The 24,190-nt window shown below is 60.2% G+C and overlaps 1 protein-coding gene across 4 annotated transcripts; it reads right to left on the bottom strand.

The window, feature by feature from the left end:
• Positions 1-36: 36 nt before the first annotated feature.
• MLXIPL (MLX interacting protein like) lies at positions 37-22,621 on the bottom strand. Of its 4 annotated transcripts, none has more exons than XM_054847131.1 (17): positions 21,977-22,621; positions 13,626-13,732; positions 13,386-13,468; positions 13,089-13,178; positions 12,258-12,302; positions 11,754-11,952; positions 10,942-11,019; positions 6,403-6,575; positions 5,727-6,324; positions 5,018-5,091; positions 4,379-4,547; positions 3,599-3,711; positions 3,302-3,421; positions 2,888-3,015; positions 2,404-2,527; positions 1,087-1,216; positions 37-637 (listed from the first exon to the last, which is right to left on the bottom strand). In XM_054847131.1, the coding sequence occupies exons 1-17, from the start codon at positions 22,270-22,272 to the stop codon at positions 507-509; spliced, it is 2,658 nt and encodes an 885-aa protein (XP_054703106.1). In that variant the 5' UTR covers positions 22,273-22,621; the 3' UTR covers positions 37-506. The 4 variants fall into 4 exon arrangements, with proteins under 4 accessions (XP_054703106.1, XP_054703105.1, XP_054703107.1 ...); XM_054847130.1 differs by having other exon boundaries at positions 4,379-4,550; XM_054847132.1 differs by lacking the exon at positions 4,379-4,547 and having other exon boundaries at positions 5,727-5,875.
• Between the last annotated feature and the right edge of the window lie 1,569 nt (positions 22,622-24,190).

Below are 24,190 nucleotides of genomic sequence, written 5' to 3' on the forward strand. Positions count from 1 at the left end.
AGCCCTCACTCCCCCACCCACCCCTGCCCTCACCCTGCCCGCTCCTGCCCATTCCTGCCCATCCCTCCCGGTCCTGCTCCCCAGCCCTGCCCCAGAGCAGACCCGGGGCAGGAAGAACCAGGCTGGGCCCGTGGGCAGAGCGAGTCCTTTATCAGGCAGCAGGGCTGGGCCCCGCCAGGTGCTCCCCGTGGCCAGGCCTCCTGGCCGAGGGTGCCAGGGCTCCACCTTGCGCCAGCCGCTCGGGGGCCTGGCAGGCCCTGGGGTGCAGGACCAGGGGGCCGGCAGCGGCCCCCACCCCTGCCGCAGCAGGGACCCCCCGAGCCGGTGCCCATGGGAGAGGGACCCCCACGGCCCCAGGCTGCTGCCAGCCAGCGCTGCCCCGTGCTCCAGCAGCCTGGCCGTGGTGGCCCCGCAGCCCCGCTGGGGGCTCCTCGCTGGCGTTGGTGGGCGTTCGTCTGGCAGCACCGAGGGTCCTAGCAAGGCTGGGAAAGCCCCTTGGGGGGCAGCTAGGAGGAGCCGCCGCCATGGCCCATCCCTGCCATCCCTGCCACTGCCCGCGTCGCCTGCTCCGGGATGCAGGCCGGGTCGCTCAGGATGGAGGTGGAAATGCTCAGCTGCCGGAGGGAGCTCAGGACGGCTGCAGGGAGACATGGTACATGTCAGCTGCCCCCCGTGCCTTGGGGGCTGGAAGAGGCCCGGGTTAACCCATCCTGGGGAAGATGGCTCTTCCTGTCCCCACTCCAGCCCCTGGAATGGCACCAAGGCTCCCTGCCACCGTCCCCAGCAGAAAGAGCGAAACCCACTCTGTAGGGCTCTGCCGAGCCAGGACCCAGGCTCTTGGGTTAGGGCAGCAGCAGCCAGCTCAGCTGAAGCGTGGGTGTGAAAGGAGTGCGGAAAAGCACTTAGCACGCAGCCCCAAGACGTCCCACGGGTGCTTCCCTCCCGTGCAGCAGAAGCGTGGTGCAGCACTAGCCCCACTGCCCCCCAGGACCCTCCCATCCTTTTCCCTTCTGCTTTTCTGTCAGCCCATGCCAGTGGGCCAACCTGGCTTCTTCAGGGTGCACAGACAGGAGAAGAGCCACCTACTCGGTCGAAGCGCTGGGAGGGAGCAGTGTTGGTCCAGCCAGGCGAGAGACGTCTGGGTGAGGCTCTCCATGCTGGCCGTGGAGACCATGCCATTGAAAGACTCGAAGAGGGGCCGGATGATGATACTGAACTGATAGGAGCAGCGGAGTTAAGGACCAGCCTTGCCAAGGCCATGGTCTCCCACCCACCAGGTGTGGGCAGCACCCTCCTACAGGCAGCAGGACAAAGCTCCCTGCCTGGCCATGAGGCAGACCTGCCGGGTGCCCTCCTCAGCACAGTGCCACGCTGGGCACCAGCCCATACTGCTGGGGTGATGGGGACCTGAGCGTCACCCAGGGCAGGCAGTGGGAGAACTGTGTAACCCCTGTCATGACTGAGGCTGCCAGAAATGGTTGATTAGACATGAGACAACTCTTCCAGAGTAGTTCAAGGAGCCAGTGCAGTGTCCTCTGGAGTGCACAGGAGCAGGGCACACCACCAGCATGTCCAGTGTACTCTCCTGGTGCTCCCACCCTGCAGGGACCACCGCTGGGGATGGGTGATTCTGTGCATGTAGGAATCCACAGCAGATACCTCCACCGTGACCATGTCCTGGAGCCCATGTCGGCTTTAGCATCCCCAGTGTCCTGTGGAAGGAGCTCCACAGTGCTCCCGAACCCTGCGTCAGGAGTCACCTCTGCCTTGCCTGGGCTGCCTGCACTGGATCAGACTGTGGGCAGCAAGGCCTGCCCATCCCCCTGCCACTTGGGATTGTGTAGACCTCACAGTCTCTGCAGGCTTAATGGTCCCAGTCTGTCTAATCCCTGCATATGGAGAAGCAGGTCCAGTCCTTTGACCACCCATTCCCTGGCCCTTGATCCCCTCCATCCTTTCCACCGTGTGGAGCCCAGACTTGTGTCCTGGGTGTGGGCACACCTGGGTTTCCAGAGTGTGCCACATGGCTACCAAGGCCAAGCCACCATGTCCCCAGCTTTGTGTCTAATCCCTAGCTGATGGCTGCTGCCTCTCAGAGCAAGTCCCATGTCACCAGGAGCTCTTCCCTGCACAAGCTCAGCTCTGCTGGTGACTTTCCTTTTCCCTGAGGACCGACCATTTACTCCTACTCCGTTTGCATCCTTGTAACAGAAGCTTCCTCCTAACCACAGCATCTTGGCATGTTCCCACCATGTGCCTTTGACTGGAAAACATTTCCCCTTAGTCCCCAGAGGCTCTCGAGCTAGAGGGACCCCCCAGACCTGGAAGGAGCGGGTTAACCAGAGGACCCGATGTTTGGTGGAGGGGTCAGAGCAAGCAGCAGGCGCCGGCCCCAAAGGATACGATCCAGAACTTCCAGTTCTGCAGTGTGGAGGAGCGGACATACTCGTTGAACATGCTGCGCATCTGGTCGAAGCGCTGGTGTGTGATGGGCACACCCGTGGCGGGCAGCTGCTCCTGGCACAGGCTGTAGGGCACAAGCAGTATGTGGGTCCATGTTCAGGAGCCTGGGGGCCACAGGGGCCACCCGGTGGGGAGAGGGTCTGGCAAGACCTCAGCTCTCAGCAGAGCTGGGCAGGAAGTGTCCCCCTCCCAGGGCAGCTGTGGGGCACGGCCCCACACTCTGGTCCCACACAGCACTGCGTCTTGAGCATCCCCCACCCTGGAAACAGGGTTTGAGGGGGCACAGAGTCAAATCCAGGTCCTGGGAGGTGCTCAGGAGACTTGCCATGTCCTGCTGCCTCTCCGGCGCTGCTGCTTGCCCTGCTTGGCTACCCCGATGTAGGCAGTGGCTCCCTCCCGCCTCCCCTGGCCATGCCTCTCTTACTTGATGGAGCCATTGAGCTCCTCGATCTGCTCCCGCAGCCGCTGTGCCTCGTCCTGCAGGGCTGCCCGCTCCTGCTGCAGCTTGCAGATGTACTCGGCTGTCTTCTGCAAGGTGGTGGCCTTGCTGACCTGTGGGGCCGCAGGGGTGAGATGGCGAAGGGAGGCCCCGGGGTGGGCAGGGCGTGGGGCACCTGGCACTTCATGCGGTGGGGTGGCAGCACGAGGTGCGGTGTTCCCCACTGCTGAGCCTTGGCAGCTTCTGCCACAGGCTCCAGAGCCCAGACCACCCTGGCATGGCTGCACCGCGCAGGTCTCCACGTGCCTGTTGTGGGCTTGCAGGGGGCTGTGGTGCAGGGCAGGAGCCCCGTGCACAGGGACAGACCCAGGGTGGGTCCACGCAGCCCTGGGCGCTCACCTTGATGCTGGGCTGGGCGCTCAGCGTGCTCACCAGGCTGTGCAGCGTGTCGAAGCCCAGCTTGATGTTGAAGCGTCTCTTCTGTTCGGCGGAGATGTGCGTGATGCGGCGGCTCTCCATCTGTGGGCAAGCGCTGTCAGGCAGCTCCTGGCAGTGGGGACGGCCCTGGGCCACCTGCCCCATTGGGGATGGGGGGGCCCAAACCTTGCAGCAAGGGGGGGGGGAGTTTGGGGGGCAGCAGAAAAGGGGGATGCATATGGGGATGGTGCCCCCACAGTGAAAGCAGTGCTGCCGTACCTTGCTGGATTCAGGCCTGCCCCGCCGGGACACGGGGTGGTGCAGGGAGATGCCAGCACCCAGCCCCACAGCAGGTCCTGGGGAAGCCTGGCCGGGCTTGGGCCAGTCGCTGCCTGGAAAAGCAAAGGTGATGCTCTGAGGAGAGGGGCAGCAGCAGCAGCAGCAGCCCCTTGTGACGGGCTGACACCAGGGTCTGCGCTGGGACAGGCAGAGAGGAGCAGCCTGCAGCGCTGCCCTGGCCCCGGGGCAGCCACCCCACCCAGCTGACACAGATGCTCTGGTCCAGCATCCAACAACGTCTTATCACTTTGCCTTATCCCAAATCCCACTCATTTTACAGCTGCTCAGAAATGGGAACATTTGGGATGTGACATTTTAAATTCCCGGCGTTTCTTGGGGTGGAAATCACCAGTCCCGAGGGCAGCAAGGCTGTGAGCTGCAGCACCAAACCGAAACTGGGAACACCACCAGAGCCTGGTTTCCAGCTGCCACTCTGGTTTCTGCAGATGAAAGCTTCCTGCTCGAAAACCAAGGTCTGGGTTTTCAAAACCACAGTCTGACATTTTGCTCTTTTTTGTCTTTTCCTGCTTCTGCCCCTGGAGAAGGAGGCAGATGAAGGCGCTGTGCCCTCCACCACAGAAAGAAATCATCCAGGCTCAGCTGGGTAAATGTAAATAGCTGGGATTGAAGCTGAAATGAAGTGTTCCTACAACGTTTGGTCCAAGCTCCCTGCAGGAAACGCGGTGTCCTGTGGAGCTCCTTGGGGTGCCTGAGACTCACCGCAAGCCGAGGTGGGTGACAGCCGCTCTGCCTTGGGGACCAGCAGTGGGCCTGGCTGGGTGCCTGGCACCGGCACCGCTTGGGAAGGGCTGGAGCCAGGAGCCAGCCCTGGGCTCAGCTGGGCCATTCTGGATAGGAAGGCGGCAGGGACGTTGGGGACAGTGCTCTGCTGCTGGGAGAAGGCAGAGGGTAGCAGGAGGTCAGGGGGCCAGCGCCCCACGCACGCCGGGGACCGGACCTTCCCCTTCAGTCAGTCAGTGCCTGGGCACTGAGAACCGAACGCCAGTGAGGGGACCAGGGAGGGGGACATGCAGCCCTGTCCCCATGGGACATCCCACCATCTGCGGGGGCAGCCCCAGTCCCATCACCCCAGGGCAGCATTGCCAGGATAAGGGGCCCTGCAAGCAGGGTCTTTCCCACTCTGCCCTGATTCTTTTACAGGAGAAAACACTCAGGTGACATCCTAGTGTCCCCTCCTTCACCCCATGCCTGTCCCACCCCATATTGCAGTGGGTAACCCCCCCAGAGCCCCATCTCCCCACCTGCCATAGTGTGGCTCTACCCTGCCCCAGCGAGCAGGAGAGGCTACTGCCTGAGATGGGGGGCAATTCCCAACCTGGGGGGTTGGCGAGTGCTTACCGGGGAGACAGGGGACGTGGGTATGAGTCCTGTGCCCATCAGGCCTGGGGCATCCAGGGCTGGCTCCTGCTTGGCTGCAAGAGGGCAGGGAGCAGAAGGGTGCTGCTGCATGAGGCTGTCGGGGCTGGGCTGACCTTTCCTATCCCATGGGACCGCCAGCCCCTGCACCGGCGTTGCTGCAGCCCCTGCCCTGCCCATCTGCCCCAGAGAAGGGTGAAGCAGCCCCTGGGGAGAGGTGCCTTTGCTCTCCGCAGTGGGGATGTCCTTGGGAGCCTTTGTGCAGGCAGGGACCCCCAGCCTGTCCCCAGCCAAGCACAGGCCAGACATGACAGCCTCGGTGGGACCTGTCCCGTCACAGGCACGGGAACCAAGGTGGGCAGGACATTGATGACCCCTCAGCCCATCCATGGGGGGCCATGGAGCCCAGGTTGGGGACACTGGGACTTTGCAGTGGTGCCTGTGGCCAAGCCCTGGGGCCGCCTGGGCCCTGTCTCCCTCCAGGGGCTGCTGAGGCCAGGGGGCTCCCCCGGACACAGCTTCACCCACGGGTTTGGCTCTGCCCCACTGTGGGGACAGCCATGTGCTTTGCCCAGCATCTGCAGCGTCTTAACCCTGGAGAGAAAGCAGGGCCCCTCCGATCCTCCCCATAGCATCCCCCCCTGCCACCGGCCACCCCTGTGTCCCCCCCGCAGCCTCCCGGACCCATTACCTGTGGTCAGCAGCTGGCTCAGGCAGGGGTTGGGCACAGCCAGGTGGGGCGGCGCAGGGGGTCCTGGCAGCCTCTTCGCCTTGGTGCCGCAGGGCTTCGCCTTCGGCTGCCCACCCCCACTCTGGGGCAGCCCCTTGGGGGGGGCAAACCTGGGGTCGCCCAGGAGGGCGGGGGGCAGTAGCTGGGGGGCGGCTGGGCCAGGGTACCCCGAGGGCACCATGCCCACAGCGTAGCCCAGCTCCGGGGCATGGGGGGCGAAGCAGGGCACCGAGAGAGGGGAGGTGGGGTGGGCAAGGAGCGAGGCGCCAGGCGAGCCGACATAGGGGAACTTGGAGCGGGGGGCTGAGGCAGGAGAGAACGGGGGGTCTGGGCCCAGCAGCGGCGCACCAGGGGATGGGCCGGGGGGCGTGTAGGGGGGTCCCGGCGGCTCCAGGCCGAGGCACTTGCCCGGGAGGCCGTACTGCAGCAGGGGCTTGTGTCGGAGCTGGGAGCTGAGGCTGCCAGGGGCCGCGGCAGGGTGCTCGGGGGGCAGGGGGGCCGGGGGGAGCTCGGGGGCCAGGAAGGCGCCGTGGAGGCTGAGCTGGCAGGCACCGCCGGGCTGCGGGAGACACGGGAGGGTCAGGGGGGGTGGCTGGGGCACCGGCAGCCGCGGGCCGCAGGCCGGGGTCCCGCTCACCTGGAGGAGGGTGCCAGGTGGGAGCGGGGCCTCGGGGCTGGCGGGCAGCCCCCGCGTGCCCATCAGGGACCCCCCACTGCTGAACAGGGGCTCGGCCATGGGCACGAAGCAGGGTGGCTCCTGGTAGCCTGGTTGTGTCTGCGGTGGCGGTGGTCGGTGGCCGCTGAAAATATCTGCAGGGCCAAGTGGAAACAGAGTGAGGGGGATGAGGGGACCTTCCTGGAGAGGGGTGACAAGCCCCGGGTCATGCTGGGGGGAGCTGTGCCCCATCACTGGCACTGCCACAGATTTGCCAGTCCTGCCTTCACCTTGTGGGGCAGGGGCAGCTCTGCCAGCAGATTTGGTGCCCGGGTTGTGAAACGCCAGAGCGTGAAGGGAAGAGGCAGCCCATGCGCCCAGGGCCAGCCTTGCCACACGCATAGGGACAGGAAAACCCGCCCGGGGTGCCACCCAAGGGTGAGGTCCCTGTCTCTGACACCCAGCTGGGCGCCACGTGCTCCAGCGCTACTCACAGCGGGGTGCGTGGCTGTCCCGCTCCTCCTGAACCAGCCCCGGCTGCGGCAGGGACCACAGCACCCAGGCTGTGGGGCAGCCACGGCGGGAGGGCTCGGAGGAGCAGGTCACAGCATCCCCAAGCCACGGGGGACAGTCCCCACGGGTCACGGTGAGTGCTCATCTCCCTGCCCCACCACTGCCGTGCATGCAGCCTGTGGCTAACCACATCCCATAGCCTTCCCGAAGCCAAGCCCCATGACCCTGCCGTGACTCCCTCTCCCTTCCTCTCCCCTTCCCACAACCCTGCTCCTTCCGCAGGCCCAGACGCCGTGGCGCAAAGGGCTGGCCTGACACTTCGGGCAGCTGCCTCCCTGGTGAAATGAGCTCCCCGGGCACATCAGCCCCACTCACACCTCATCTTGGTGCCGGCGCTGCCACTGCCTGTGCCAGGGCTGGCTCGGGCATCGCCACCGGGAGGGTTTTCCCTGGAGAGGATGGCTGTGCGGTGGGAATGGGGCTGCTGGATGCTTCCGCGTAGGATGGAGCAGGAGTTCTGGCTGGGTTTGCAGGCAGCTGCCCAGCAGCCCCTGGCACAGGCTCTGTCCCCAAGCAGCTGCCCCAGGACACAGGCGCTTGCATCCCCTCTGGATGCTCCCATTCTCCCAACCCCTCAACTGGTGTGAGCACTGCTGCCTCCAGGCCCCGTGCTGCTGCAGGAGAGCCTGGCTGAGCTCACACACTGGATCTGCCTGCCTGGCATGTGCCACGGGCACCGGCAGGCTGCAAGGACTCTGGAGCAGGCTCCATCTCCTGGGGTGCCCTGGATGAGCCCCACAAAGGCCTGAGACCCTTTTGAATCTACACCCGAGGAGCAATCATGCCAGCAGAGAGGGATGCCATGGGGCTGAGCATGGTGATGATTCCAACAGAGCCATGTGCTGCCAGCTGAGGGTAACACCGGTGCGAGATGGGGCAGTACCACCGCTGAGCTGCCCTGCTGAGCCCTCAGACCGCCCCTTCCCCCTGCCCAGTGAATGCCCAGGAGCATGGCAGAGCCACCCCTGCCCCTCCATGGCCGGCACTCAGCCTGGGTCGCGGTGCTGCCAGGCAGGGTCTCAGCCTCTCCAGGGTGCCGCACCAGCTCCACATTGCCCCCAGCACTCCACTGTCCCTCACCATGCCATCCCCTGCCACCAGCACTGAAGCTCTGTGGGTATTTATAGGCATTTCTGGTGCCCAGCTCTGCAGATTCGATTCCTCTTGTGCCTCTCACTGTGCTGCAGGGATGGATGGTGGATGCTGCCCCGCGTGGCAGCTGGCAGCCCCCAGACACCCTGTCCTTCCTTTCTCCTGCCCCTTCTCCACCCCACAGCTCTTGCCCATTCTCCTCTCCACCGTCGCATCACCCTGACCTGCTCCCAGGCTGTGCAGCGTGGCCAGGGCATGCTGCTGCTCGAGGACGAAGAGTCCGTGCAGTTGGCACACCATGCCTTTGGCATCACGTTCAAACCTGGGGCTGCTCTCAGAAGGATTCGGAGCTACAGAGCCCCTTCCCAAACCAAGGACCCTCCAGTGTTGGCCCCGGGCTCTGGGAGAGCCCTGCAGTGCTGTGGGGCGATGCCACCCCACAGGAAGGCCAGCCCAGACCCCAGCTCCCCGGTACCAGTGCGGGTCCTACCTGGAGCACGGTGCCAGCAGGGCACGGGGCCAGGCTGCTCCCTCGCCTCTGCTGTCAGAACTTTTCCATCTGCCCCACACCACGCTCCCGCACCCGCTGTGGACACGAGGTGCTTCCTCATTTTGGGATTGGTTTATACACGCTGACTGACAGGCGCCGAGCTCTGCCACAGCTACCAGACACGGTGACAGCCATGTGACCCTGCGGGAGCCCTGTGCCAACCGTCGCGGTGCCCACCCTGAACATTTGAACCGTAGTGCTCGGCACAAGGCTGCCGGGGGGGATCCCTGCTCCCGAGCCACAAAAAGCCATTGCACACCCTGCTAGAAAGGTGGCCTTGGGGACACAATTGGGTTGGCTGGCACCTGCAGTTCTGGCACCCAGTGTTCAACCCCATCTCCTCTCCCCACTCCTCCCACAGGCCTGTGGGCACACACCCCCGGCACTGCCCACCGCATGGTGTGTGCACACCTCTCTGCTCCTACACCTCTGCCCCGCACACCCACGCAGCCCAGCACACACCTGCGTCGCACCAGCATACACATCACTCGCACACATGCAGCACTGGCTGTCGCAGGACTCTCGTCATTGGGGCGAGCTGCTCCATGCCCAGGAAATGCCATGTCTGGGACAAAACTCCCACCCACAAGTCTCGGAGCACCCCGCAGGGTGCTGCCCTGCCCTGCCCTGGGACACACAAGCCTCTCTCAGCAGCCCGTGTCTGGGCAGACAACAAGTCACACCTGGGATGCCATCCCAGAGCCCATCTGGGTTTGGGACCCTCCCCAGCCCCCGCAGTCCCCCCATGCAGAACCGCTGGGCATGGGCATAACAGGAAGGGATGCTTTCCTGCAATTTAGTGGCTTGCAGTAAGACTCAACCCATTTCCAGGCATCACCCCGGAGCAAAATGCAGGCCTTTTCCCCAGGAAAAAAATGACAGCTTCACTGCTCATAGAGATATATGGGTCCAGATGGGCACCGCCATGCCACTTGCCATTTCCTGCTGAGCGCAGGACCATGCCATGCCAATGGCAGAAACGGCAGCTTGGCCCACAAAGAGAGGTGCTGGGGCTGCTGTTGTGACACCACTGCAGCGAGGTACTGCTTGAAAGGGGTTGGTGCAGCTTTCCAGCACCATGCAGGACATCTAGGGGTAAGGGACACTGACAATTATCAGTTTGACCCTTCTGGAGCTGTCCCACCTCCCAGTGACTGATGGCCACATGGGGCACCCGGGGACAGAAGGCAAAGGGCCAGCAATGGGGACAGACCTTCTGCCCAGCACAGCTCACCCTGATGGGACCTCTGGGGGGAATGAGCCGAGGGGGGTTGGCAAGAGCCTTCCCACCTCCTGCCCTGGCACATCAGAGTGCCCCAGCCTCCTCCCCACCAGCATCTGGTCTTGCATCATCCCTCAGCCATATGGTGCAAGCACCCTCGTTTCCTCCCACCGAAGGAAGTGGAGACTGGCCACAGAGCTTGCAGAGGGCTTATAGATGCACAGAGGGGTCTAGAGATGCTGCTGCCGCCTGAGGCCACCAGCAGTAGCTGGGAGGGCTTCAGCCACCAGCCCACACCAGCTCCCACCCTGCAAAGTGTGCCCAGGCCACCAGCCCTGGCACTTTCAAGGGCAAAGCTGGTCCCAGTGGTGCCTTGCCCTGGCATACAAGGACACTGCACAGCACAGCTGGTACCAGGACATGTCCCAGCTGACTCCACGGTGCTCATGGACACTCATGGCTCAAAGCCGGCTTGGCAGCACTGGTGGCAGCCCCATGGGAGGAAGCTGCCACTGTCTGTTTCACAGTGTCCCTCTTGCCCCAGCTGGACACCAGTGCCATGTTTATCTCTAGGCCAGCCTGGCAGGGACAGTGACCTGTCCCCAGAGGACACAGCACAGCCCAGCACGTGGTCCCAGCTCTGAGGCAGTCCCTGGGCTGCTCAGCCTGGGACTGGCCAGGGAGTGGGATGAGGAGGGGGCACAGCAGCACAGAACACGCTCTCTAGAGGTTTCCTCTTTCTTGTGTGGGCCAATTGTCCTTTCTCTGTCTGCAGCCAAAACAAGGTGGTTTGGCACTCCTGGAAAGACCCTTTGTTTGTAGAAATCCCCTCTCACAGCTCCTGGCCAGGCCCTTCCTCACCTGCCATTGCTCTGCCCCAGGTGCAGTCAGGCATGCCGAGCCCCTGCCCCACAGCACCATGACCCATGCACGCTGCTTTTTCCATGCCAGTGGATGTCCAGTGCTTTCTGTCTGCTCCAGCAGCTCCTGCTGCTGCCTGGCCAACCCTCTGGCCCTGTCTGCATGGGGTGCAGAGCATGCTGGGCTGTGTGGGATGTGGTACCACATCCAGGCTGGCTCTTACCTGAGATCTCCATATCATCCAGGCTGGGCTGCAGGGGTGCCAAGTCCGGGTGTATCATGTCAGCATTCCCAACATACGCTGGAAGAGGGCAGAGCTGCAACATCGGGGCCCAGCCACTGCACTCCCAAGACTCTCCCTCAGGGCTCCTCCCACCACTGCCCTCACCCCTGCCTGGCTGCCACCCCTCCTTGGCACCCCAACGTCACCCCGCATCGCTGCACCCTGCCCCGTAGCAGTGCATGGGCAGGGAGATGGGCATCCACCTTACAGAGACCCAGGGCCATCCCGTCCCCACCACCCTGCCCACCAGCACCTCTGGGACCTCATCCAGTGCCCAAGAACCCCAGGGAAAGGCTGATCTTTGGTGCAGGACCAGCCTGGTGCTGCAGGACCTCCAGGGACCTGGCCAGGCAGGACAGCAAAGAGTGGCCATGGAAGGCAGGATGTGCCCATTGCTTACCCAGGGCTGGCAGCCCTGCCCTGGGGTCTGGTGCTAGATCCTTCACCGGGCTAGCATTCCCTGGGCTGCTCAGCCCATCCCACCTGGGACAGCCTGGGCCAGTCCGTGGGGAGCCAGTGGAGGTGAGGATGCTTTCACCCAGCCCACATGGAACTCTCACTCCTTTTGGGCAGGGCAGGAGCATCCCCTCCTCCTGCCCTGGCAGGAGGGATGCCAGGAGATCCTGTCTGCCCAAAGAACACAGGCAGCATCTCTCAGGGACTAAGCCAAGAGGCAGCAAGGTGCTACAGGGCATGCTGCCTGCCTGGACCTCCTCCTCACCTCCAGTGAGAGCACAGTATGGGGCACCTACCATCCTCAGGGAGCGCCTGGTGGGTGCTGGGCGTCTGTGTCATGGTGAAGAGGGTGTCAGAGATGTCTGAGAGGAAGGTGTCCAAGTCGAAGTGCTGCCTGCCCCCCGGCTCCTCTTCCTCATCCCCAAGCAGCATGGGCACCACATTGCAGAAGAGCTGGTTGCACCATTTCTCTGTTGGCCTCCAGACATCCTCATCCTGCATGAGGTGAAGCAAAGGAGCCAGGTGGGCACTTCTCATGGGTGGGGTCCATGCCTGGCTCCCCAGCTGGTCTCCCTGGCAGCTCCCATGCTCCCCACAGCATTTATCACTCCCAAGCTTCACAGCTGGCATGTTGGTGCTTCCAGAAGGGTGAATCCGGCATCCCAAATGCTTGGCGTCCCATCCCATTGGGTTTGTCATGCCCTGGGGCTTTCATCCACCCTTCTCCCAAGCTGCCTAGTGCAGGGATCCACATTGCACCCCCCTTTTCCCCCCTCCGCACCTTTCCCTAGCAGACTCACCTGCTTTGGGCTGGAGAGCTCTCCCTCCCGGGTGGACTTTCGGAGCTGGAAGGAGAAGACAGCCTGTATCACTCCCCAGCCAGGGTGGGCACGGTGTGGGGCAGAGCCAGGGCAGGGCAGAGGGCATCAATGCTCAGGAGGGTGTTCCCTGGGGTGCTCAGCGTGGCCACCATGAATTCACATCTGCCTTTATTCCACAGGGTCTGGGCTGAGCAGCTGCCACAGCGGCGGACCAGTGGTGTGTGGTGGTGTGAGGCTGCCAGCACCCTGCCCGCCTGTGGCACCCCTGGTCTTTATCGGTTCGGAGCGAGTAGCTGGGGAGGAGGCTGGACCACGCTCCACCCCACATGGCAGGCGGCCAAGGTCGTGGTGCCAGCATGCCTGAGAGCGGGCACCCGGAGTGACGCGGAGCCAGCCGGCCTGCCTGGCAGCACGTGCTGCTGGGGTGAGATGTGGCTGCCAGCAGCATGCCAGCAAATCCCGGCCCCACTGGAGCGCTGTGGGTGAGCCGTGTACCTGTTTGACCCACTTCAACACGCGCGCTGTGGGTGCGCTGCCAAACCCAGCCCCAGATCGTGCACCCAGCAGGGCACAGTCAGCTCAGGTCAGGCTGCTGGAGCACACTGCGGCACCGCAGGCAGCTGGGGATGGGGTCCCCACCGAGCTCCCCTCCACCGGCACCATGGGGGCAGCCAGCATCCCTCTCATGCTGGCAAGAGCCTGCCATGTCCCGCTCCTGGTCAGCCATGGCTCCATGTTGGGCACGCTGATGTCCTGTCCCACCGCTGGCACTGCCACGGGACGGGGAGCAGCACGGGCAGACCCACTCACCCGCTTCTTGTAGTAGATCCTCCACTTGTGGTACTCCCTCATCACTACCTCGATGCGGCGTTTCCAGTAGTTGCCCTCCAGCACAACAGCCTGCAGGGGCAGGACAGGGTGTCACGGCTGAGCCCCCCAGCCACAGCACCCTGCAGCCAGGGCTGGTTTCCTTGTGCCATGTCAGAAACACCTTTCCCAGCAAATCTATGAAACAGAACGAGCTCTGCTCCCCCTGCATCCCCAGCTCCCACCTGTGCCACCTAGACCTGCTCCTGGCCCAAAGAGCTGCGAGGCACCATGCCCTACCTCTGGTTTTCGGTGCTCATCAGCCTCCGACCCCTCCAGTGGGGTGATGAAGCCGCACACAGGGTTCTTCCTCCGCTCCACATCTGCACGGGGAAAACACAGCTGGCTTTACCTATGGCTCCATCCCTGGGTGGGGGAGGGTGCCCATGCACCCGTACATTGCTGCCCCGGTGCCAGCCCCATCCCACCTGGCATTTCCCAGCACTGGGCAGACAGAGTGGGGTCTGGCCCTGTACTCACACTGGATGTACCATGCTCTCCAGATAGCGTTGTTGAGACGAATTTTATCCCGGCAAAGCAGCCGCAGCCCCTTGAAATTCTTCCACTTTGGAGACACCAGCTTCCCACTAAAACGCCAAGAAAAGGAAAGGCTGAAGGGCACCATACCAGAGCCCTCCCAGTTGAGGATCCCCCCAAGGGGGCTGTGCCTCAAGAGATGCCTGGGGCCACCAGCCTGGTGGCAAGTTTGGAGCAGGTGCAGCCATGTGACTCCGCTGCAGGTTGCTTGCCAGGCACCTATGGAGCACCCACGGGAGCACCCTGAGCTCCTGGTCACCCTGAGAGCAGCACAGACCTGAACCGTGAACTTCACAGACCCACACGAGCCTCTCCAAGCCCCTGGGATTAAAAGACAGCACATAGAGGATTTGATTCATCAGGGCTTGAACCTCAGCTCTGAGGAGGGACTGCGCTGCCTCCAACCAGGACAGCTGCATCCCGGCCCCGGGGGATGGGAAGGGAAGTCTCCTGCCCGACCGAGACACCCGGGGACATGTGTTGCTGTGGCTCTTGCCTCATCACAGCATTTGGGCAGCTATTTCTGACTCTGCTTTTAACGCCAGGCAAGGCTTGGAAACGCTACCTTCAGCTGGGGGCAGGCGCAGGCAGCAGGGCAGGCAGGGACAGCCATCTGCATGGCTCTGGGAAGGCAGGACAGCAAGCTGGAGGATGTTAAGGACATTAAGGGATGCTTGCCTATGCCCCAAGATGGGCAGAGAGTGGGACCAGCCCTGCCCTCAGCCCAGCACTGCCTTGGGCTCTTCTCCACACCCATCCCTGCAGACCTGTGCCCCTAACCCTGGCCCCCAGCCTGAGCTGGGCTCCCTCCTTCCCATTTCCCAGCTCCCAGAGGCAGCCGTGTTCTGCAGCTCGTTGTGGTGGCAGTGATGTCCCTAATGGGACCCACAGTGTGGGCAGTCTTATTTGACTAATTGTCCTGTGTCCCTTCCAGCTGAGGGACACGACCTCCTCGCATGCACCTGCCGGGGAGGTGCTGAGGGTCCTGCTGCCCCAGGAGCTCCATGGGGGAGGCTGGGGTCCCTCTTCCTTACTTTGGGGTCCTCTTCACCTCTCCCTGCGAGCCCAGCAAGGCGTGGCCTTGGAGCAATGCTGGATGCATGGAGGAACCTTTTGGGAGCAGGCTGGAATCTGCATGGCACCCCTCCCTGGGAAGCCCATGTCCCTCCACAGCCAAGAGTTTGTCCCTTAAAGATCTCGGTGCTGCTTTGAGGCCCACTTATCCTTAGCACATGCAGGGAGGAGGAAAGGTAGAGGCTGGGCTGGGTGTAGGGGTGCTGTATTCCTCCATTGCCAGCATCTCCTCAGGGGCACCCCAAGGTGCCCTTGAGCTGTGTCTCCAGGGAGGTGCTGGGGATGAGACCAGTACCTGGCTAATGCTTTAAGAAGTCGCACACTTGTTCATTCAAGCTTGTGAAACCTTTGAGCACCCTCAAAGACTCTGGCTGATTCTGCATTAACCTGCCTTGAAATCTGCCTCCCACCGCATGGCACGGCACGGCATGGCATGGCATGGCAAGTGGGACTCCCTCTCTCAGCCAGCTCGGCTCAGAGCTCCGTGCAGCCCAGCGGGCAGGTGGCTTGTTGCAGGCAGGGTGCTGTCCTCAACCCAGGCAGCCCAAACAGGCAGCAGTGCAGGCAGTGAGAGCCCCGTGCTGGTCCTACACAGCTCTGCAGCTGGAGGGAGTGTGCCGGGGAGGAGAGGAGAGGAGAGGAGAGGAGAGGAGAGGAGAGGAGAGGAGAGGAGAGGAGAGGAGAGGAGAGGAGAGGAGAGGAGAGGAGAGGAGAGGAGAGGAGAGGAGAGGAGAGGAGAGGAGAGGAGAGGAGAGGAGAGGAGAGGAGAGTGCTGCTGTCCCATCTCACTGTGGGGAACAAGGACCCCTCTGGCACCAGGGCCTGATGCAGGGACATGTCTGGGAGCAGGTGCTCCCACCTGCAGGGGTGGACGGGGACAGTGGCCCAGGGAGACCCAGCCCAACCCATGGCCCCAGGGGCCGGGGAAGGACCTGAGTCCCCGTGGCTCCAGCCCCCAGAGAGTTAAGGACTTGGCTATGCACTGGCCACTCCGCTATCACCAGGATTTTGAACTTTCCCCACTGGCACAATGCAAACAGTGTGGTGGTGCCAAGCAGAGGAGCCAATGGAAGGGACGGCTTCCCCGGGCATGTGGCCAGATCCTGCCGGTCAAGGCTACCCAGCCACGCTCCTCGCTGGTGCCGCCCGCCCTGACAGCCAGCTTAAAGGAGCAGCCCGAGCCCATGGACTGCAGCCCTGTGGCCGCAGATGGATACCTCGGCCACGCACAAGGCTGGTGGGGCCGTGGCCATGGAGTTGCTGTGGGACCGGAAGGCAGAGGGGAGATGCCTTTAGGCTTTGCCACTAACCGCCTTTTTTCCCCATTAACGATCCTTTCAGTTTTGGGGCTTATCAGGATGATCTTTGCTCCCTGGTTTGCCTTGAAAATGGCCCCACCCTTCCCTGAAATTATCTCCGTAGGGAGATGGATGCAAACCCCACGCTGAGCCGTGAGAAAGGTTTGGGATGCCCTAAACAGGCTGGGGGTCTCGCTGGCCCACGCTGCCAGGGGAATGGGGACACAGATCCCACCATTGGCTAAGGGGTCTTTGTGGGATGGGGTGAGGGGGGAGCAGGGCTCAGCCTGGGACCACACCTGGTGTGGGTCAGCACCGACTCTGTTTTGTCCAGTAGCACCTTGTTTGCTCTATGATTCATTTAGCCTGCCCAGCAGTTTAAGGTGTTGTGGCCCCAGCTGTCGTGGCAAAATGAGTATTTTGTTCTCTATCAACAAGAGGAGGAAGGAGGAGATGCAGGGTGATCCAGTGAGATGGAGGGCTGCACGAAGAGAAACGGGCAGTAGCGGGAGGGAAACAGTGAAGCTGGGGGTCCTCTGGCAGGTACCAGCTTGCTCGGCCTTCCCAAGTGTGGCAGGAGCCCTGATGGGCTGTCAGAGCCCCCCTGGCTTCCTGGGCTGCCAGGACGCAGCTTGGCCCTGGGCTGCCTGAAAGAGGACAGCCTTTCCTGGAAGCCCTAAAAGCTCATGTTCAATTTCTTACAAATTTTGCTACCAAAGTCACGTTTTTTCTTGAATTTTTATGTTTTAAAATCCAGAATCTGGGAAAGAATGTTAAAAATCTAACCACAACTTTCCTATAAAGTGCCCCCAAGCACAAAATGACTGTGTTCAAATCTGACTTCAAATGTCCGCTACCTGAATGTGCTTTTTTCTTTACCGTGTTGTGCTGATGAAAATGCTGCTGCTCCAGCTCTGCTGCTGCCTCTGGAGGGAGCGAGATGCATGGGTGTATCTGGAGTAATTCGAGGGCTGTGTTGTAACAAAGGTGTTAATAGGCTGTTCTGGGGATTAGATAGGGACCTGCTCTGTGTATTTACTCCCAGATAGGAGTTCCTCTGCCCTTACAGCTCTGCCTCTCGGGCAGCCATTTACCTCCATGCAAAACAAGCATGAAGTGCCCCAGATGAGAAGGGAAATAATTTAAATCCTCTTGCAAAGTTGTCCAGGAAGCTGGATAGCTGTGAGCCAAGCTAGGTACATCTCCACTGCCCGTTATTTTGGTGGTGTCTGGAGGTATGACCCCACTGTGCATCAGCATGGGAACAGGCTTGCACGCTAGCCCAGCTCCTCTGCACACTGCTTGAACAGGATCAGCCCCAAATCCTTGGGAAATGACAGAGAAATGGTGTGCAGCTCCCTGCCACTAATGACAGCACAACCACACTGCAGCATGGATGGGTTCAGCCCAAGCATGAGCCTTTCCCCCTCGCCAGACCCGCTATTGCCCATTGTGCGGGTAATTCATAGCAGAAGCTGCCCAACCCACCGCAAAGTCCAAAAGGGATCTGCCAAGCCAGGCCTGCCATCGGCACGGAGCTCCGATCCCTCGCCTCCCACTGCCTTCCAGCAGGGGCATAGGCAGACCCAGACGGTCTCAGGTCTGGATGAGACCGAAGCCTCATCGAATGGTGCGGGTGGACCCAGCAATGTCAGGATGTAGCCACATCGGTGCGAGTCATCTCCTGCCAGTTTGAGCTAGTGCATAGGGCTGCGGGCAAATGCTGATGAACTGTAGTGAACTGAGGTGAGCAATTTGCCGGGAGGGCAAAGGAAAGTGCAGGCTAATCCCGAGAGAAGGAAATGGGGAGAGGGTAGCTCAGTGTCTGCATTGCTGTGGTCTCTGCATGAGTGCTTTCTGCCCCTGTGCATGAGAGTTTCAGGCACTGTGAATCAGAGGATCAGTTAGAGAGTATGGCAAAGCTAAAGCAGCAATTCCACTTCTCCTAGGAAAGGCTCAGAGCCTGCTGTCAGCTTGTCAGGAGGATGAATTAGTAGGGAATCAGCATGTGAGGGTGTAATCAAACCCTGCCTTATTTTAAATCACAAGAGGGGCAGAGTAAATAGTCCATGTCACTTACTAGTTTGATGTCCCCACCTGCTAAATCTCCCCTCTGACTATTTGTAGGGGAGAAGACTCTGGGAACAGCTACAGGAGGCTTCTTCTGAAGCACGAGATAGACATGTGCAAGATAAGACCATGAGTGGCTGCAGTTTGCAGTTCCCATCTGCACCCAGTTTTTCTCCCTTCAGGAGAACAGTTCTGCAGGTCAGTCACCCAATGATTCCCTGCAGTGGGTCACAGGAAGGTGTGTGGGACCAGGAGACCAGCTCTGCAAGGCAGGACACCAGGGAGTGATGCTGCGGTGATTGGGAGAAAAAACTTGCTCAGCTGGGGAGGTTGTGCTAAGGCCAAAGTGTGAACAGTTCCTGGAGGAGTTCAGCTCCACGTGCTCAGCTTTTTGGGGGAACATGGCAGAAGCAAGCGTGCTGCAAGGAGGTCCATCCATGGGAGAAACAACAGTCTAAGGAAGGGATTCAAGAAATGCATCATGTTGCAGAGGAAGAAAGAGTGGAAGAGAATCATTAAGGAGAGCTGCTGGAAGTGTCCTGGAAAATGGCTACAAAGGGCCTGGGGACTGCTTTATCCCAGCCCCAGGAGAAAGATCTCAGTGGGGGGGATTGCCTCTTTTTGAGACATCCTTAGAAGCAAGTCTTGATGTGGAGAGAGTGTTTCTTTCCCAGCGAGGGGGTGATGCACAGTCCAGCCCATGGGGGGATAATACGTCAGATCCTTGGGGCGATTGCTCAAGCTGAGACAGGACTGCCATAAACATATGTGAAGCGCTGTAGAGGAATGCTGAAAAGAGGAGGGATTACAGCTACCCAAAGGACAGTTCTGCTACAGCCATTGAAAAATGATACTGTTTAGAAAGAGTTAGTGTATTGCCTTTGAAATGGTGTGAGCCCAGACAGCAAGGGATGGGCGACTGCAACAGTCACAGCTGAACCATCAGGTCAGGAGAAGTGATAGCTCCCCTCTGCTCAGCACTCCTAAGGCCAAGTCTGGATATTGTGTCCAGACTAGCCCCCCAATAAAAGAGGGAGGTTCACAAAGTGGAGTGATCCTGGAGGAGGATGGTTGGAACCTAAGGTATATGACAGAAGAGGAGGGTGAGTGACGGGTTTGTTCAGCCTGAAGAAGAGAAGGTGAAGAGAGGATCTACTTACTGCCTTCAACTACCCAAAGGAGGCTACAGAGGAGATGGAGCCAGACACTTCTCAGACATGCACCAAGAAAGGCCAAAAGGCAACAGACACAAGCTGGAACAAGGGAAACTCCAGTTAGAGCCAAGGACAGGACTCTTTCCTGTGAGAGTGGGACAGGGTGGACAGGTGGTGGGCTCACCATCCTTGCTCTCTATCCATCAGAGTGATGCCCCTGAGCAACCTGATCTGGCTTTGGAGTTAGCCCTGCCCTGCACAGGGGTTGGACTAAGAACTCCAGAGGTGCCTCCCAACTGATACCTCTGTGTGGTTTCTGCTTTGATAGGGAGTTAGTCTACAGCATCACTGTGGATGCACTCCTGAAGACTGGAGGACATGTGGCTGACTACTCCAACTGAGGCTGTGCTGCACCAACACCCCTTCTGAGGAACCTGGCTGGGAGGGAAGGGGTGAAATGGCAGATGATGCAGAGAAGTATCAAATCAGATAAAACTAAAAGTAGGGGTGCACCAAGTATCTTTAAAGTCTATTTCCCCCCTCTAATACCTTCCTCCAACTACTGCTTACAAGTCTGTCAAAAATGTATTAGCAAAGCTGCCATGGGCTTCCAAAGGGAGAAGAGAAATGCCTGAACAGCAGCTAGCCAGCAGAGTGGTCAGCTCTAGAGCCAGAGTCCAGTCCCACCTGTGGACAGGCATATCCAGCACTGCATCGCAGGCCCAGGTTCACCTGAACCTAATCTCTGATCAGTGCTTGTCATCCTGTTCTTAGGGTGCTGGCAAGCTGCAGAGCATGATGGCTGAGAGGTGGAGGGGGAGTGCGTCTAAGGATGGAAGGAACTCCCAGAGAGAAGAACCAATCATGAGGTTCAGAGAACATCCAATGTCAACATTTCCCTGGTTGGAACCCATGGCCTGCAGTTACCCTGGCTCCACAGCAGACCAAGAACTGCTCCCACAGGTGCTGAGCAAGACCTAGTCTTGCACCAAAGCAGCCAGGAGACATCTCTAGTGTTCTGGACTCCGGGGTGGCCATCAGTGGTGGCACTAATGCTTTGTAGCTGATGTGGATCCTCCTCACTGAGGGCTACTGTCCAACTGCAGTTGCGGTGTGCCATGGGGCCAGGCTCAGGGCTGGTGTGTGCAGGAGGGAAACAAGGCCCTGAAAGAGTCCAACAGGTAGAGAGAAGTGGAGTGATGGAGCCCTGTCTTCAGTGTAATGGCCAGCCCTGGGTGGCATACAGCTGCTGTGGGCCACTCCAAAGCACTTGCGCCCTGTCCCTTTCCCTTCGGCCTGGGCAGCACCAGAGCTCAGGGCCACATAGAGGCTGTGGGGCATCTCAGGAGTCAAGAGCTTGAGCACCCTGGGGTGGAGTAGTGTCTGGTCCTCCAGCCCCAAGCTGCAAGGCTCAGAGTAAGGCAAGTTTGGGGCTGGGAGAGCAAAGGAGAGTGGGGCCACCAGTGCTTCAGTGTTCCCTGTGCCTGGCACTCAGGGGTGACTTGCGTGACCAGGAAGCATGACCCTCAGCTGGGTCACCCCATGCTGAAGATCACCGTGCTCCCACAGAGTGCCAGCTTCACCAGCACCTCAGAGGAGAGCTGTGCCGCACTGGCTGTGGGAAAACCATGCAATCTGGGATGTGGCGATGGGCCAGATGTACACAGCTATGTGGCAACTAGTATCCTTGGAGTGCTGTCCCAGTGCCCAGCGTCACCAGGGCTGCTCTGGTAGTGACCACATATTCCATCGTGTTGAGCACTTGAGGACTTCAAGGCATACCTGAGAGGTCAGCAACTGAATGACACCCTGCATGGAACAAGGCAATGGGCAACTTTTCAAGGCTGTTTTCCTGAGGTTTTGTTTTTATGCGGCATCAGTAGGACATTGTCATTCCAGGTTTTCATCTGGACATTTTGGGAAAGCTATGCAAGCAGTTTTGTACTGACACCAGTAGAGCAAGTCGCCCTGATGAAAGAACTCAAAGCCTTGGGGCCTTTGCAAAAGAGGGGACCTGCCTCCAAGAATGTGGACCAAGGCACTAAGAGACACAATGCAGGCTCTCCTGTTGCCACCAAGGAGCTGTGGGACAAGCAGGCCCCTGGCATCCTGGGTGATTTGTGTGGTTGGGGGAACAATGCAGTCACCCATCTGATTTTGCAGGAGAGAAGTGGGAAAGCTTTCAGGTGGCCCTGGACAAAGCCCCATGCAGCCATCCAGCCCTGAGTGCTGCTGTACGTCCTGGAATAACCTCGGGACATGTGGGCAGAATCAAGGACGGGAAGGCAGGACTCCTGCTCTGGGCTGGATTGCCAAAGACTGAGCATTGGCTGCCCACAGGGTTATTGCTGCTCTACAGAGTTTGCAGGACCTGGCCGTGAGGGTGCCACAGCTGGGTGCAGTGACTCCAGAGCTCTTTGGAAGGTGGAAGAATGTTAAGCTACACGTGACAACAGGAGGAACTTCTCATCTAGGTCCATGGCCAACAACCCAGCACCAGCTCTTTCTCCCTGAAACCTCCCAGGATGGGTTTTTTTGAGCAGATTGTACATCACAACCCAAAGGACAAGAAGACGAGGACACTTTGGCAGTTAGCAGCAGGTTCCCAGAGGGGCAGTAGGGCTCGGACAGCCTCACGCCTTCAAAGAGCTGAGAGGGTCCATGAGACTCATGCCAGAGAGAGGGATCTGGGACTCACCTGTACTCCAGGCTCATGCACTCGAAGAGCCGGGTGAGGGTCGGGTCGATGCTCCGGGGATCAGCCGGTTTGGGCTCAGTACAGTGGTGGCGCCGGCGGGGCAGTGAGTCGCTGTGCGGGGACGACACCATGAAGTGGCCGCTGTGGATGACCTGGGAGGGGTTCTGGGCCCCGGCACCTGGTCCTGCGCTGCCCCCGGCCGCATCCTCAGAGTCCGAGTCAGAGTCAGAGACGGGGCATGGCCCAACCGGGGGCTCCGGGAAGGGTCCTGAGAGCCCCACCTGAGCTCCTGCCATCGTTCAGCGCCTACTGAGGAGCCCTTATCGTCCCACCCCAGCGCTGTGATCCACGTCCTGGTTCTGCTGGAGCCCTACAGGTGCCGCGCTGGCATCAAGCACATGCCGTTGGGCTCCCCAGCACAGGACACCCCACACCACACCTCCTCCTTGGTGCCGCTCGCCCCACCCTGGACCACGCCGTCTCCTCCACGCTCCGAGGTTCAGCTTTCGGTTTGCTGGGGCGGCGAGCCGCCGGCCCTATTTATAGTGGTGGCAGCTGATCCCGCCCATGGCGCACCGTCAGCCAGGCCACGGCAGCGTGCCACCAGCCACCGGCCACCTGCCACAGGAGCTTCAGCTTTGTGCCGCCGTCCCGCTCTCCCAACGTGCCTGATGGCCCCGGCTTTTATTTCCTCTGCAAACCCGGGGAGGAGCGGCTGCGGATCCCCTGTCCCCGCCTCGCCGGTGGCCACGGGTTCGCTGGCAGTCGGCTCTGTTTACCCGGGGTTAATCGCTGCTCGCTGCGCGCTGGCGGGGAGAGGAGCGGGCGGTATTTACCTAGTGCCTCTGCCCTAATGTATCTCCCTGCACTTCCAAGGGAACAAATACAGATTAAGGGACACAAACAGGTAAAATTATAGCAACGGGCACCCAGCTCAGCACAAAGCACGTCAAGTCACTGAGGCGTGTGCCAAGCTGAGAAACAGCCCAGGCAAAAGCCTGCTCCAAGGTGTGACCCAGCAGGAGAGGGGCTGCAAACGCTGAATGCGAGAGAGGACAACGATGACCTCAGGTGCAGTGGGATTTACACACCTTGTTGTAGTCATGCAGTCCTTAGGATGGATTACCTTCGCCTCCGAGGCGTCCTGAGAGATGCAGGCAGGCAAGGCTTGATGTGCCAGCCCCCTTCCCTGCTCCGTGCCAGCTGATCTTTGATAAATACTGAGAGCTCTTTGCATGTGCCGTGCCAGCCAGACCTGTGTCACAAGCATCTCCTCACTGACCAGAGCCGCAGGGGGACAAAGTGGGTATCATTTCAGGCTCAAACACTTTTTTTTCTCTCTAGTTTCTGGCAACTTCTTCCCCAGCTCCACAACCTGGCATAAGCACACATGCCCGGAGAGCACCAGGTGCAGCATTTAGGCACCTCCGATGAAAACATGGGATGAGCGGTGGCATAAAGCTAACATAGATGGCTGCAGGCAGCTGAACTTTAATCCACCTTGCAGGTGGAGCAGAGTACCCTCTGTATGCACAGGGGGTCCTGCTGGTGCTCTGGAGGAGTGAGCAGCCAACCAGGGTATTTTTCAGAGCTGGAATAAGAATATGCACAAATAGCTGTTTTGGATAGTCTTCACACTGACTGGTGCAAACCTCACTTAGGAACCATTTTTTCATTTTTCAGCCAGATTTGTGTTACTGCGTAGGTCTCTTCCCCCTCTGTGATTCCTGTCAGCCTGTCAAGGTGCAGAAGAGAGAAGTAATTTTAAAAGTACTGTCTGCAGACATTTTAAAGCAATAATGGGCATGTGGGTGTCCCAGGAAACTAAGAATTAGGCAAACCGCAAGAGAAACAAAGAGATCAGATATCTGCAGGCTTTCCGGGAGCGCTCCTCTGTGCAGGGCCATGCTGCGCAAAAGGGACTTTACAGGTTTTTGCCCAGGATCATTTGCCATCTGTTCACTGGCTGCAGGCAGACTTCGGTCCTCTGGGACAATGTATGTCTGAGGGAAGCAGGGAAATACATCAGTGAGGCTTTTAGGTACATCATAACTCCCTCATCCCCGTCCAGCAGCTCTTGTGCTGCAGAGGAGGGAAATCTCATGGGCGAAGGGCACCCAGCCTGGGGAAGGGGTGACGGCTCCTGCAGAGGACTCTTCCCCAGCAGACAGTGGACCAGAGCAGGGGTCCCCCCCAGAAACAGGAAGGCTGCAG

The sequence above is a fragment of the Grus americana genome, chromosome 19 (assembly GCF_028858705.1).
Source record: "Grus americana isolate bGruAme1 chromosome 19, bGruAme1.mat, whole genome shotgun sequence".
Lineage (NCBI taxonomy): Eukaryota > Metazoa > Chordata > Aves > Gruiformes > Gruidae > Grus > Grus americana.